This window comes from Rosa chinensis, chromosome 6 (genome assembly GCF_002994745.2).
Source record: "Rosa chinensis cultivar Old Blush chromosome 6, RchiOBHm-V2, whole genome shotgun sequence".
Classification (NCBI taxonomy): Eukaryota; Viridiplantae; Streptophyta; class Magnoliopsida; order Rosales; family Rosaceae; genus Rosa; species Rosa chinensis.
The window spans coordinates 61,508,188-61,523,118 of NC_037093.1; the positions used below are offsets into that span (position 1 = coordinate 61,508,188).

Consider the following 14,931-nt stretch of genomic DNA (forward strand, 5'->3'; position numbering starts at 1 on the left):
TCTTACCTCCTCCAACCAAATATAACATTCAATTAAATTTTTTTTCCCCGATATTTCCTTATATTGCCTATATAGTTTTATAATTTACTTAAAACAATTAAATAAAAATAATAATTTCTATACATGGCCTATCATTTATTACAAAAGTAAATTCAAAACAATCTGATTTGGAATTTTCTTAAACTAAATTAATTGAATATTATGATATAGTTATTACTCGATCTTCCAACCCAATACTCTTGAAATCATTCTTTTAGCAAATTCGAAGGGGTTCCAACAACATATCAAGATCGAGAACTAACCATCTGATTAATTTTGGCGGATGAGAGACTCACTCATAAGAGAGCAATGTCATGTGATTTTGATTCATTTTTCTTCTCGTGGTTGAAGATAGAGATAAAAAGTAGAATAACAGATTATTGTATCTCATGTTCAAGGGCATTTTGGTAAAAATAAGGAGGTCTACTTAGTTTTTCAAGTATTCTAAAAAGTAAATTAGAAGTGTACTAAGTATGAGAGGTCTAAATAGCAAATTTGGAGGTCCAACTAGAACCACCCTTTTACATTTAGTGCTCGCTTAATAAAAGCGAGCCTATAAGCTAAAAGATAGTGAATAGGCAAAGTAAAACTATACTCATTAGAGCTCACTAAGAATTAACGAGCATAGATCCCTAGAAAAGTATGAAATGATTAGAAAGTTAAACTAAACTAAACTAAAAAAGGAGCCCAAGACCCAAAGGAAAGGAGCCCAAAGTCCAACAGGATTGGCCTAGCCCCCAGCCCACAGGCTACTCCCATCATGCTGCCATTGCCGCCGCCGCCGTCTGGTAAAGTTGGAACACGCCCAAATCCCAGCACACCACCAGTTACAAGTCTTACACCACTGCAAAACGAAAGCTTCATCACCGAGGTGCTTTACACCAAAAACATTGTCGACCAATCCCTCTCACCTTCAAGTCCACCTATCCCATACCAGGAGCAATAGCAAAATTCCCAGCCAGCAGCAATACCAAAATTCTCGTCTGGCAGCAACACAACAACAACGAGGCTAGAGCTCACTAGCCATCAATCACTACCGGAAGAGGCCATTAGGATGTTTGTTTGTTTTAAAAGTAGTATTACATAGATGAAGAATTTTTTACGAGTGAGGACATTACTAGAAGTATTATGTTGGTGAACTAATAATCGTTTTTTTTTTGTCTCTAAGAATTTGGGCTTGGGCCTTTGGGCCTGGGCTCCAACTTCAACTACTGGGCTCTATTTTGTGGGCCTTGAAGGAGAGTGCCTTGCCACCCTCATTTATCATCACTTAAGGGTGAGGGTGGACCTGGCCCAAGAGGTGGACTTTCTTGGGTAGTTGGGCTGATATCTGGTCCAAGACCAATCGTTTGCGGATCATGACTTATGTGGAAGTTGGTAATTATCTGAAATAAGATTGGTATTTTTTCAAGCGACTTATGGATAAGGAATTGCTCCTATTTGTTTGCTAGGGAGTGGCTCTCTGTTGGTACCTCAATTGCGCGTCTGGCTAATAGAGAGACTAATCAATGTTTTTGCCCTAGAAGACACGGAGTTGTTCTTAGTTCATGGGTGCGCTTTACAAGTGGGCTCAAATTGACTTGTAATGAGTTTACATTACTTAGATAGGAGCATGGTTGTTTCCCTGCCATTTTTATGTCCTTAAGTGTATGTTAGACTCTGACTTATTAGTTGATCATCTAATGCAATTAAACTTTATTTAAAAAAAAAAAAAACTAATAATCGATTTGACTTTTTTTTTTAATGGAATCAATTTGACACTTTAACTCATCAATAAATGATTGAGTGGTTCTAATCATACCTCCAAAATTGGTATGTAGATCTCCCATAGTTTTGAACAAATTTGATCTCCACTTTGTCCTTTCTTAAAAATTGAAAATAAAATAAAAATTGTAGCATAGAAGAAAACCACGACAAACTAGAAGTCTAGAACAACAACCTAGATTTGCACTCTCTATCCTATAATTGAAGCCATCTTTCTTCTCGTTCTCTAGATCATGATTTGATGCATAAGCTTGACCGCTACCGCCTCTACTATGGTTAGTCTCTAATATCAATAAACCTTACAAACCACCTTTTCTTGTTTGTTTTTGCTTACCATTAATTCAAAGTTCCCAACTCGTGTCTTCCCCTCCTCCGCTTCATCTTCATAAACAACCATTCCCAACTAAATTATCAGGTTCTTGCTAATTACATGTTTTCCATTACTATTTTTATTAATAAAGTAGAAAAGGCGATTAAAATGAATGAATTTTATAATCCATTAATTCCCACAGTTCTTGTAGAAAAAACCTAGACATTTTTCATTCAATCTAGATCGACTACGTTGTTAGGGTTGGATCCGTAAAGATTGTGAATTGGAGGGTAAATAAAAATAAATACAAATATTTAGTGGTAAAAGTAAAACTAGAGATCCAAATACCAATTGAAGAAGTATGAATACAACCACACTCTAAATCATTTTATTAAATGCAAAAAAGGGACAAATATCAAAGATTACCGCTTCAATACTATAGCCGTAATTTCAGTGTAATTCAATTTGACTTCTCTTGAATTTTGTACCGCAACGGTTTGGTAGCAGTCGTCATATATCTTCATCAATAAATTAATGCAAAGCGAACAAAACGAAAGAAGATTTCAGAAGGCGGTACACCCAACATTTTTTTATTTAAAAATAAAAATAAAAACAAAAAATTGTATTCACAAAACCCTCAACATCCGCTCTTCTACCTCTCCGCCCGTATAATCTCGCCCCACTTTGCTTACAATGACGATGAAAGCATCTTTGAAGGGTAGGTACGACACAGACAAGAGCGGCGCCGCCGCTAACGTTGCCGTTTTCGCCAGCGACGTCAAGCTCCGAGCTTCTCTCACCGATGCCACCGTCGTCGGGGGCCCCAGCCTCAACGGCTTGGTTCTCGCCGTCGAAAAACCCGGCGTCTTCATCGTCGACTACAACGTCCCCAAAAAGGTACACACAAATTTCCACTCCTCATGACTTCAATCACCGCCAAAACGTCGCCGTTTTAACCAACTTCCCCTCAATTCGAATTGTGGTGCAGGACTTTAGGTTTCAGTTTATGAACACAATTAGGGTTGCAGAAAAGCCCTTGAATCTGACTTACATTCACAGCAAAGGTGACAACAGGACTATTTTGGACGGGACTCTGGTGCTCAATCCGGCCAACAAGGTCTCGGCCAATCACGTACTCGGCACCGGAAATGGGAAGCTCAAGTACAGTTATCTGCACGGTGGGGTGACCACGTTCGAGCCTAGCTATGATGTGGCCAAGAATTCGTGGGATTTTGCGGTTTCGAGGAGGGTTTATGGTGATGATGTGTTCAGGGCTAGTTACCAGACTTCGAGCAAGCTCTTGGGGCTGGAATGGTCGAGGAATTCGAAAGTGAATGGCTCTTTCAAGGTAATTGAATTTTGTTGTTTGTATTTAAATTTGCTACCTATAGTTGTGTAGAAATTTGAAGTTCCAAGTAAGCATGTGGTTAGGGTTCGGGTTCTAAATTCGATTAAGGAGTCAGGTATTGCTTGCTTAACCAATTCGAAGATGCGTTTTCGATTAGTAATATAGTTGATAATAACTCAATACATATGGTATAGACGTATCCGTTATAGACTATTTGAGCATAAATCTATCTATCCAACAATTGTGTCATTTGATTATAGTCACCATTGCTTGATCGTATATAGGTTTGAAGTAACTGTTAGGGAATTAATAAGATATACTTTTAATTGATTTTGAATATGCAATTGCCACTAGCTTTTGGATCACTGGTGTTCCTGTCTTTTTTACAACTCGGTTATACTTCCACCAACTGAGGTGACATTTCGGTTTCATGTATAGTCTTAATCTGTCAAGGAATTGAACTGACCTTAATCAGGAGAACAACGGTGACATCGTCTATTTTTATGAGGGTGTTGATAAATGTGAGATCGGCATCTGGGAAGATGGGGAAGCCTCTAAAATTTGACATTTGATACTTGGGATACTGGGAGTTTTGACTCTTATATGCTTTAGTGGCCAGTCTGATCAGATAATATTTGCATGAAGCCGTGAAGGGTTCTAGGAACAGTTTGGGTAATTAGTATTATGTTCTTCTAATCTGTATTGACAATAGGGGATTATAGGGGTTGACATTATGGCCGCGACTAGTTCTGTGATTGGATTGAATTGTTGGTGGGCAATAACATCAAAGGTGAAACTGCATAGAGGAAGTAGGAGTGTTCTGTGGTGGAGAGGACTGCATTGAGTGATAATGTCATTTCAATGCCATGGAGCTCAATTGCGTCAAGTCTATATACGTGGCCATCAATCAAATGTTAAACACAAATCCACCTGTCTGTTACTGAGCAAATTGGTTTCCAAATGTCGAGAAGCTCTGTCAACTTGGACATGTTGCTTCAAGGGTTTTCTAGGATATAGTTTTATTTTTAGTTTGACAATTATGATTTGGCGCAACTTAAGGTTGTCATGAATGTTTTGTTGTGTTTCAACCTTCACTGGTTTATTATGTTTATTATTTACTGATGAGCCTCCTATACTTGAGCAAAGCCTTTTTAATAGTGGTGTTATATTCTTTGCAGGTGTCAGCATCTGTCAACTTGGCCGAGGAACGTAAAGTGCCTAAGTTAACAGCTGAGAGTACTTGGGATTTTGAGATATGAAGTAATCTGATTTGTTCCATTTGCCATCAAAATTTCTTATAGTCTGGTGAACAGCTTATGATTGGTTGCTGTTGGCTTTAAAACATCTTTTGGCTGTTGAATAGTGTGTTTTTATTAGTGAGATTCACAATTGGCAGCTTGATACTAGCATTATTGAAACTAGTAATAACCTAAAATACGATTTGTTGATCTATGATGTTCTGATTCTAATGAATGATCATAAATCTCCAATTCATACAAAATGAAGTCAGTCTCTTTTGGAGTGACCATGGTTTCTTCCCTTTTTACACTGAATATGTTTGCTTGAGAATGAACTGCAGAGCCTGGCGCCGCGTATAAATTGGGCTGCCAAACTAACATTATATCTCGACCATGGATCCTGTACTGACCATGTTTCCTGCTTGTACTGGCTTGGTGTATTTGAACTAGGTTCAAGTCTACGGATCAAATGATATTCTTGCACAGATGATATCTTGTTCTCCATTAGCAGTAACACAGACCTGAATTTCCGATATTCTGGTAGAAAACCCTAATCCAAATTGCTCCCCATCGTGTGTAGAATCGGAGGAAAACTTTAAAAGAAAAACTAAACCACTTAAACCAAGGGTAGTCTTAATAGTGTTCGGTTCACTGATGGTGGATGTTTTCTAGCGGGTTAACCACCAGGAAATGGAATAATTTTCGACTTAAATTAAAGCCCATTAGATCTGCCAGCAAGGAACCATTCACTTCTGTTGCATTTGGTGTGATGCAATCACAAACGCTAATTGTAATTCCCTGGTAATCAACGGTCCGGATGTCCCCGCCCATTTTCAGTGGACTTGTACATTTGGCGGCACAAAATAGCGATCGAAATTTATTTTGAATCATTTGGCGCTTAAATTGCAAAACTAACCCACCACTAGATTAGTTCAGATTCGCCCCAAAAGTTCCATAGTCTGATTATAACCCTAGCTCTTCTCAATCCGTTGCAGAGAGAAACCCAAAGCAGAGAGATGGAGTTCGACGACGATTTTGAGCTCCCACCAAACTCCGACGAGGCTTCCCCTCCGGTCCGTGAAAGGAAGCTGAAGCGCTTAAAGAAAGGAGTTAGGGTTTCCCCAGATCCACTCCTCGATCAACCAGAGAGAGCCGCCGGATTCGAAGGCCTCGATTTAGGGGAATCGAATGAGCAATCGGAGTCAAGGATTGGATCGGAGGGTTTGGGCGATGAAGGTGAAATGAATCCTGGTTTTGATGGTGAGGGAGAGTTGAATTCTGGTTTCGATGATTTCGGTAGTGAAGGTGAAAAGGGATCTGGTTTAGAAATGAATTCTGGTTTTGATGGTTTGGGTGAAGGTGAAGGAGATGCCTCTGGAGCTAAGAGGGCTTTGGATTTTGAGTCTGTGGATGAGGATTTCGGAGAAAAAGGCCAAGAGCGAAGCCAAGAGATGCTAGATGAAAGTAGGGATACGATGATGGAGGAACCGGAGAAGAAAAGGCGGAGTTCCGATGGCGGTGAGGAGGAGAAGGACAAGAAGAAGAAGAATAAGAGGGCCAAGAGCGTTGGTGATGATGCGAAATCTAAAGATGCCGCTGCCAAGAGCAAAAGGAGGGCTGAAAAGGTGATTAGAGTTCTCAAATAAATTATTACATTGTGCAATTAGTTTATGTGCTTTTGCTTATGTTCAGTTGTTCTGATTTTATAGGAAAGACAAGAGCATCTGAAGCAGCTTCATGCAGAAACTCAGAGACTTTTGCGAGGTTTGAACTTTATCTGGAACATAAGGATGTACATAATTGAAGTGATGCAACCATGTAAATCAATAATGTTACTAATACATTGCATTTTCCTGGTCAGAAACCAGAGAAGCAGCATTTAAACCTATGCCAATTGTTCAGAAGCCCATATCGTCAATTCTGGAGAAGATTCGGCGAAGAAAACTGGAGGTTTCAAAAAAGTGGGTATTCTATTGTTAGAAATGAAATGATTTTGGTCTCTGTGTTTGTTCAATCAACTTGTAATTACAACAATGCGATATTGTTTTCTGAGTATTGCAGGTCTATGACTATGAATTCTTTTGTTGATGACAATGGACCTTCCAGACGGATTATGGAGGAGTTCAGTTCAGAAGGTGATCCTGTGGATGTGACTGGAGGCAGTGAGGTATTGAAAGCAGCAATTAAGGAGCCAATTGCATGCCAGACTGAAAAAGGGAGTGGTACAAATGTGGTGTGTATGGATGCTTCTAATGATCATATAGATCATTCCGGCCATGAAAATGTTTCTTCCCAGATGGTAAGTTTGAAGACACGTTTCTTGATAATTTTTTGTTGCTTAGATCCAAAAGTGCAATAACTAGGTGTCTCTTGATGAATATATATGCTGTGCTTAGAAAAGGAAAAAGTAAGAAAAGATTACTTAATCACAAATGAGTGCATTGTGTGATGCATCCGTAAATTTGTGAGCTACGGTTCATAATAACTATGTGAAGCTAAAATCGAGGGCATTTTGAAATAAAACTAGTGCTGAGGCTTTCTGTGCACAGAAAGTTATCAGAGTGGCAAAATTTTTCATTGGAGTTCACAGAATGTTTTCATCATCATTGCTAATCTTTTCTAGGTGATACCTGAATTATGCCTCTGATATTAAGATTATCTCAACTGTCACCAGAAGTCTTCATGGAATATGTTTTAATTGCTGGGATAAATGGTTTCTTGCATTACATTGAGATAAACTTGCCAATTAATATGATTGAATGTTGAATTGCAGGATGTTGATAAGGTATCCAAGCAAGCATTTCGAGCTCCTGTTGATGATACTCAGGTACTTTCCACATTATAATTTTCTGAGGCGTATCACTCTTAAAACAGATTGTGTATTTGAAGTTAACTATTTCACCCTATGCATTGCTCTAGGATTTGTTTTCTGATTCCCAGACTACCGACTCTAAAGATGAGAATGATACCCCCAGTAGTCCTTTGGAGGAGGTTTTTTTACCTTCCAAACTTGCAATGGACTTAAGGTTAAAACTTGATTCCACTCCCCCTGATGATGTGTAAGTAATTTATATTTCTCTTCGTGCAATCTTTGTCTGTAACTCCTAGTGATGAAGTTGACAAAGACACTTTTATTTCTATAGTTCTTCCGATGAGGAGGACAATGACAAAGAAAATGTCGATCCTCATTCCCCTGGATTGGCTGATTTGTCTACATCCCCAATTTGTGATCCTGTCAAAGCTTTTGTTGATGATGAAGCTGAGGAAGAAGACGATGGTGATCATGACCAGTTTCTGTTCCCAGATAAAGAAGAAGATGAGGCTGACGAAGATGCTGAGGATCTTAATGATATGATAGCAACTGGATATGAAGAAAATCCGATTGATGGTGAAAGACGGAATGAACTCCATCAAAAATGGCTTGAGCAACAGGATGCTTCTGGAACAGAAAAACTTATGCAGAAACTGATGTTTGGTTCAAAACTAAGAGAAACAATGTCGCTTGAAGAGAAACATGCAGAAGAAGAGGAAGATCAAGAGTCTGATGATGAAGCTGCAGATGTACTAGGCAACAATTCTGCCTCTGGTTCACCAAAAAAAGTCTCGGTGCAAATGAATTTAAGAATAGCAAAGCAAATGATTCCTCAAATGTTTACCGATAATGATGTATACTTGTCATCAGATGATGATGATGATGAACCAGAAAAGAGGCCAGCTAAGCCGTGCTCGTTTGAGAAAGCTGTGAGTTTTAACACTAATTTTATGTGTTGACTTTTAGATCCCTGTGATGGTTGAAATTCTTTTTCCTGTTCAAACCACATGTCCGCTCTTTAGGTTTTGTATAACTGTATATCTGAAGTTATTTGCTCTGAAGATACTCTTTTAACTTACAAGAACGTCTTAATTTAAAACAGGAAGAGCAGGCAACTTTCTTGTCACCAGCTGAGGATGAAAGTTGTAGCGAGGTTTTTGGTCGTATAAAGAAGCTGAATATTGTGCCTGACACTAAGAAGGGCAAAACATCCGGTAAGATTAAATTGGCATAATTTTACCAGTGTGAAAGTTATATCCTAAAGTTTGTTGACTTTATTTTTTTAATAGATTTTTCTTATTCTTGTTGTTTTTTTCGTATTTTGCAGCCATTTCTAGTATGCAGCTCATGGGAGGAAATGGGATCATACCGAAGGTAATCAGCTTGTGTTACTGGCTTTTAAATTCAAACTTGTCTGCAAATTTGCACATTTGTGCAGGCTCATTCTTGCCTACCTTTATGTTTCACAAGCACCCTAATTATTATATCTGGCACTAGTTTGATTTCTTCATGTCAAAGCTTCCCCTAGGATGTTTTAAGACTACAAGGAATTTTGTTAGTTTCTGTATACAGAAATTCATGAAATGTTGAGATTGAATATTATGATTGGATTATACTTTTAGATCAGCACGGCATAATATTTGTTGACTTTGGGAAGATTTGTGTAAGATGCTATTGGTTATAACTCTGCCCATACTCTGCCCATTGGTAATGTTGCAGTCATCATTCATACGGGGATCAAATCATTCTCTGCCTTCATCCCGTAAGCGTGGATTAAGCACAGCTCGCTGCTCTTTTATCTTTGGAAGAGATGACAGCAATAGCATGAGCACAACCTCAGTGTCAGAGGATTCTTCAGATATGGTAAGCTCTATTAGGGAAGTGAAGCACATATGAGCTCGAGTTGTCTAAAGTTATACCTAGTTCTGTAGTCAGTATAAGGTGCCAAATCATAACCTTTTACACTAACGCTGAACATTTGTATTGGCTATAATAATATGCAGTTTCAGAGAGAGAGTACACCAGCAAGAACTACAGCAAAGTTCAGTAGTTCCCAAATGAAGAGTCGTAAAGAGAAATCAACACCTGAAGCTGTTGTGAAGACTGATACTTCATTCTTTGAGATACTGAGGCAAAATTCCTTGCATTCAAAGCGCTGTTATAAGGAGTCTATCATTGATGAAACTATTCAACCCATATCCGTCGATCAAACAATTGACACCGAATCTGTAGGTCAAACAATTCACAGGGAATCTGTTATTCAAATGAGAAGAACAGTCTCCGTTGATAGAACGATTCAATCAGCATTAGCTTCATTCAGAGTGGGAAGAGTTCAGTCAAGGCAAACAAAGAACCTAGTTTCTATGTAAGAACTTAATCAACCAACATTCTCAATGAAGATGATGGAGTTACTGGTGATGCCTTGTCTGTTACTTTTGGATTCACAAACTCGTTGGTTGTTATTTTGTAAAACTTATCCCTTTAATTAAAGACGAAATTCATCCTCTCTATATTAGGATGCAATATCCATAGATTCCATAAGAATTTTTTTTGTTAATTGTAGCCTGTTAGTGTTACTGTATTCACATACTTGTTAGTTGTTACTTTGTAAAACTTATCCTCTTAATTAAAGATAAAATTCACCCTCTATATTGGATGCAATATACATAGTTCCATCACTTCCATACCATTCTTTTTTTTTTTTTTTAAAGGATGAATCTCTTTTGTCAATTTATCACTCACCTCACAGACAAAAGATTTTGTTCCTTGATTAATTATATACTTTCGCATTCCTATTATACATTTTTGTAATAAATGGTGATAATTGTCCTCATGCTTAACATAATTAAAGAAGGTCAAACAAGATTTCATGGGATAACAAATCTAATTCATTTTCTAAACAAGATTCCTTAAATTACTATTTTTATCAAAGTGATCAGTGCACTTAACTTTTATAAACTCTTTATATATTAACATAATTAAAGAAGGTCAAACAAGATTTCATAGAATAACAAATATAAATTATTTTCTGAATAAGCTTTTCTGAAATTACTATTTTTAATCACAGTTAGTTATCAGTGCGTTGCCTTTTAACTCTTTATATATTGGTTTAAGCACCAAACGGTCCCAATGTTTCCTTCTTTTTCCTATTGAATTATCCCTTTTATAGTAAAAGACTGCGATTAATAAAAAAAGATATGTAGACTGAATCTATCTTTTATATAGCAAAATAGAATTGGATTGAAAAACCTCTTAATTAAACCATTAGTTAAAGCAAATGCAAACAGTTTATTTACACTAACATTTTAGTTAAACCATTAGTCAATGTAATAAATTTCATGATAACATTTTTTATGTCACAAAACACCGAAATGGAAAGTGTATGAAAAAATTAATTTCTAATCCACGAAAATAGATGAATTACTTTCCTATTTTCTTTTCCCGAACTAAACAAGAGCTAATTTTACCTGCGTGAAACGCGGGTAGGTAGGAAAAGGTGAAAATCCAAGTCAAAGTCAATGCCTAAAATGTAAAAATTTCCCTAATCAAATCGCGGCCACCGTCCTACGTGTCGCACTACTAAAGGACAGGGAGCCAAGGAAGTGAGGAACACATGGTACAAAAGATAAGAAATACAGGCTGAATATATCTTTCCCTTTTTCCACACCGAAAATGGTAATTCTGTAAAATATAAACTCACGAACTCTCCCAACAACTCAAGTCTGAAACATAATCTCACCTCCGTACACACAATAAAGACCCCAAGTCAAAAAGGCTCACAGGTCTCAGCTGACCGACCGACCGACCCGCACGACTGTTCCCTCAAATCTACCCAAAACCCGATCCAAAATCCTCCGATTCCAGATCCACACGCGTCGCAGATCCGCAGCAATGGCGAAACTGTAACACTAGTGCAACCAAGAAGAGGTTCCCAGCTCTCTCATCGGTTAAATGGCGATCACAATAAAAGGCAAGTTCATTCTCATCTACTTCCTCTTGGTTTTCTCATCCTCTAACCCCTTAGTCAAATCCAATTCCCATGAACTACCCGAAACCGAAACCGAAACCGAACCCAATCAGCAACAGCTTGTGTTGCAGCGTCTGGAGGAGATAGTGAGAAACCTGACTGAAATAGTAGCTAGGTTAGAATCCAAGCTGTCGGAGACGAAAGTGGTAGAGGGATTAGTCTCGCCTAAACTAGAAAATGAAAAACACGGCGGGCAAAAAGAAAAAGTGCAACAAGGAGAGAGGGCGAGGGCAGTTTCGGTAACGAAGTTCAGTCCGTTTTGGTCGGACAGGTTTCAGTTTGTTTCGGCTGTGAAATTGGATTCCCAGGCGACATGTATCCACGTGTTGCCGTTCCGGGATCACGAGGGGGGTAGTAAGTACGTTGCGGTTGGGGATGAGAGAGGGAGGGTTTATGTGTTTCTGAGAAATGGGGATGTTGTGGTGGAGTTTGATACGCTGTTGGGGTCACCCGTAATGGCCATGGCTTCGTTCTTGTCGATTTATAAGAACGAGAGCTTTGTGGTGACGGGGCATAAGAATGGGGAGATTTTGATGCATAGGGTTTGGGAGGGGGTGAGTGGAGAAGAGTGGAGTACGGTGATGATGGAGAGTGTGAGCAAGTTTGATATCGGGGAAGACGGGCTGCCGGTTACTATTTTGGAGGTGCATCATGTTGGGAGGATGAGTTACATACTGGCCAGTGATGTGAGTGGGAAGATTACGGTTTATAAAGAGAATGGGACAGTTCATGGTTCCACTATGCCGTCGAGTAGGCCGCTTGCTTTCTTGAAGCAGCGGCTTCTGTTTTTGACGGAGACGGGTGCAGGGTCATTGGACTTGAGGACCATGAAGATTAGGGAGTCTGAATGTGAAGGGTTGAATCACTCGCTGTCTCGGTACTATGTTTTTGACGCCATGGAGCGGTCTAAAGCTTACGGGTTTACATCAGAAGGTGACCTGATTCATGTGCTGTTGTTGGGGGATGTGATGAACTTCAAGTGCAGGGTTAGATCCAAGAAGAAGTTTGAAATGGATGAGCCTCTTGCTTTCCAGGCGATAAAGGGGTGTTTGCTTATTGTTAGCGGGGAGAAGGTTTTCGTGTATAATGTGTCGTCCCAACATTATGTTAGGGTGGGTGCTCCTCGACTTATCTTCTCTGCTGGTCTTGATGAGATTAGATCGTCCTTTCTAAATTATCAGACCATGGATGCTGATGCAGAGAAAAGAAATGAGATACCGTTAATTGCTAGTGATCGCGAAAAGCTTGTTGTTCTTGGTCTTGGCGGAGGGTATGTAGGAATGTATCGCTCGAACCTTCCTGCATCTAAAGGTGAATTTAGTACGATGCTATGGACTAGCCCTGTATTCTTCTTTGTACTTTTCCTATTTGGAGCTTGGCAATTTTTCGCTAAGAAGAAAGAAGCACTCACTTCATGGGGACCCGATGATCCATTTAGTTCGACTTCAGCTACAACAGGGGCTCCATTGGGTGGAAATAGCACTGGAGAAAGGTCTTTTGTGGACTCTTCATCAAGAAATGCTGATATGATGGATATTAGAGGTGGTGGTCTCAGAGGTCCATCCAGGAGGTACGTCTCTCCTCCACGGTATGCAGGTGGAGCTACAAGTTCATTTAGGCCAGGTACGAACGATCATAACCCGAGACCATCATCTGTTGATCCTAATTTTCGAACAGCTTCAGAGCTGAAATTCAGAGGGTCTGCGTTAGAATCTTCGGGATTCCCAAAACGGAGGGAAAGTTTGTTTGTGAACAACCAAGTTATGGATGATAGCAACTGACCTGTATAATCACTTTCATGTACTTTCACTTCAGAAGTTCGTTTAAGGTTTAATTCTTAGATCACTCAGATGGCAGTTTAAGGCCATTTGAACCTGCACTTCTTGTACTTGTAACATTACTTCAAAGTCTTCAATCAACAATAAAACATAGAAAAGAAATATGATGATAAGTCGGTGTATCTGCTACTAAACTGTATATCTGTTACTAGACTACTAGCTACTCTGTCTAGACTTCATATGAATCCATTTTTGTTTATTCAACATAACTCCTTGGTGAAATTCAATCCTAAATGTACGTGGGAACCTGTTTGTCGGTGTATGTTGAAAACTTGAAATTGTTATGAAAATGGTTGTGGCAGAGCCAGGATTTTATATTACGTGAAATTAAAAAAAAAAATTGTTGTTGTTGTTGCTGATATAGAAATAAAAAATTGATAATAAACTACATAGAGAGACTTAGAGACGAGGCAAGGACAGTTAGAGTCTTAGAGACGAGGACTCCCTTGCTCTTGTACCGGTAGAGGTGGAGGGCCAAGCTAAACGGGGTAGATCTTTTCCCTCCCCAAAAAAATTACAATTTTTGATGTCCGACCTGCTTGAGGGAAAGACCAGTCCTGTGGCCTCTGCAAAAAAAAAATGAAGCTGCCTGAATTCTCTTCTAAATTCAGTGCAAAATTTTTGGGTCTTGTGGAAACCCCTGGTGGCATGCTAGTGCCGGTTGAGATCATGATGCCAAAGCCAGTTCTTGAAGTATTAGATACAAAAAAGAAGAGAGGAAGGCCTTTGGGGTCCAAGAATAAAACCCCAAAGTCGAAGACGGTCTCTGCTGATGAGGTCTTAACGGTTCTATACTCAGGTAAGCCCCCAAGCCCTCGCTTGAAGGGCAAAGAAAAAATATAGATGGTTGTGGTAGGAGCCTATTTGCTGTGTCTATCTTTTCCATAGTTTATAGGCTCACTTTTAAATAAGTGAGCGGTTAGTTCGAATATAGGTGGTCTATCTCTATATATCACAATAGTTCTCTTTCTACAACTTCTTGATCTGTCTAATTGAAAGCAGTAGAAGGATATGTAATGGCCATTTTGGCATGCATTAATGAAATCCACACTTACCTCAAAAAAAAAAAAAAAAAAATAGAGAGAGAAAGATACTGTATCTCTTAACTATACATTTTCTTTGCATTAGCTATTCAAATTAGTATTAGTTAATTTTGAACCAAACCCAAATCCGGGTGCTGATAGATGTATTCATCTAAAACCATAATAGGCCGTTACATACCTTTCCGCTGTCATGTACAGACAGACAAGAAGATAGTGATAGTACCCACAGTGATACATAGAAATAGACCCACTCATTAGACTTGTCATGGGCGTAGACATAGCGGAGATCCTCCTTTAGTACTACTCCAGAAGCGCTAAAGATACATAGAGTGCACATAACGTGCATTGGCTTCCTAAAAGGAACTTTATTATAAAAGACTAAGCTAATACATAAATAATGCACTAGGGCCGAAGCCCTAGCCCAAAACTCAAAGCCCAACTAAGGCAGCCACCACAAAAAGTCCACCCAAGGCCCGTTCCGTTGGCCCGGTCCAGTCCACCAAAACTATATG

General features: G+C 39.0%; 3 protein-coding genes across 3 annotated transcripts; all 3 read left to right on the plus strand.

The window, feature by feature from the left end:
* The first annotated feature begins 2,710 nt into the window (after positions 1–2,710).
* On the plus strand, positions 2,711–4,986 carry LOC112172819 (outer envelope pore protein 24, chloroplastic). Its single transcript, XM_024310306.2, has 3 exons — positions 2,711–3,010; positions 3,102–3,461; positions 4,640–4,986. The coding sequence occupies exons 1-3, from the start codon at positions 2,807–2,809 to the stop codon at positions 4,718–4,720; spliced, it is 645 nt and encodes a 214-aa protein (XP_024166074.1). The 5' UTR covers positions 2,711–2,806; the 3' UTR covers positions 4,721–4,986.
* A 263-nt stretch (positions 4,987–5,249) lies between these two features.
* On the plus strand, positions 5,250–10,160 carry LOC112172818. Its single transcript, XM_040509035.1, has 12 exons — positions 5,250–5,489; positions 5,695–6,324; positions 6,409–6,463; positions 6,561–6,660; positions 6,761–6,998; positions 7,473–7,526; positions 7,619–7,758; positions 7,843–8,440; positions 8,614–8,725; positions 8,839–8,885; positions 9,231–9,374; positions 9,515–10,160. The coding sequence occupies exons 1-12, from the start codon at positions 5,361–5,363 to the stop codon at positions 9,878–9,880; spliced, it is 2,613 nt and encodes an 870-aa protein (XP_040364969.1). The 5' UTR covers positions 5,250–5,360; the 3' UTR covers positions 9,881–10,160.
* Positions 10,161–11,221: 1,061 nt separating this feature from the next.
* On the plus strand, positions 11,222–13,510 carry LOC112172354 (uncharacterized membrane protein At1g75140). Its single transcript, XM_024309654.2, has one exon. The coding sequence runs from the start codon at positions 11,463–11,465 to the stop codon at positions 13,317–13,319; it is 1,857 nt and encodes a 618-aa protein (XP_024165422.1). The 5' UTR covers positions 11,222–11,462; the 3' UTR covers positions 13,320–13,510.
* Positions 13,511–14,931: the final 1,421 nt, after the last annotated feature.

Coding starts and splice junctions, on each gene's coding strand:
- LOC112172819 (XM_024310306.2), top strand. CDS start 2,807: ATGACGATGAAAGCATCTTTGAAGGGTAGGTACGACACAGACAAGAGC. Junction 3,011..3,101: donor ACTACAACGTCCCCAAAAAG/GTACACACAAAT, acceptor ATTGTGGTGCAG/GACTTTAGGTTTCAGTTTAT. Junction 3,462..4,639: donor AAGTGAATGGCTCTTTCAAG/GTAATTGAATTT, acceptor TATTCTTTGCAG/GTGTCAGCATCTGTCAACTT.
- LOC112172818 (XM_040509035.1), top strand. CDS start 5,361: ATGTTTTCTAGCGGGTTAACCACCAGGAAATGGAATAATTTTCGACTT. Junction 7,527..7,618: donor CTCCTGTTGATGATACTCAG/GTACTTTCCACA, acceptor GCATTGCTCTAG/GATTTGTTTTCTGATTCCCA. Junction 9,375..9,514: donor CAGAGGATTCTTCAGATATG/GTAAGCTCTATT, acceptor AATAATATGCAG/TTTCAGAGAGAGAGTACACC.
- LOC112172354 (XM_024309654.2), top strand. CDS start 11,463: ATGGCGATCACAATAAAAGGCAAGTTCATTCTCATCTACTTCCTCTTG.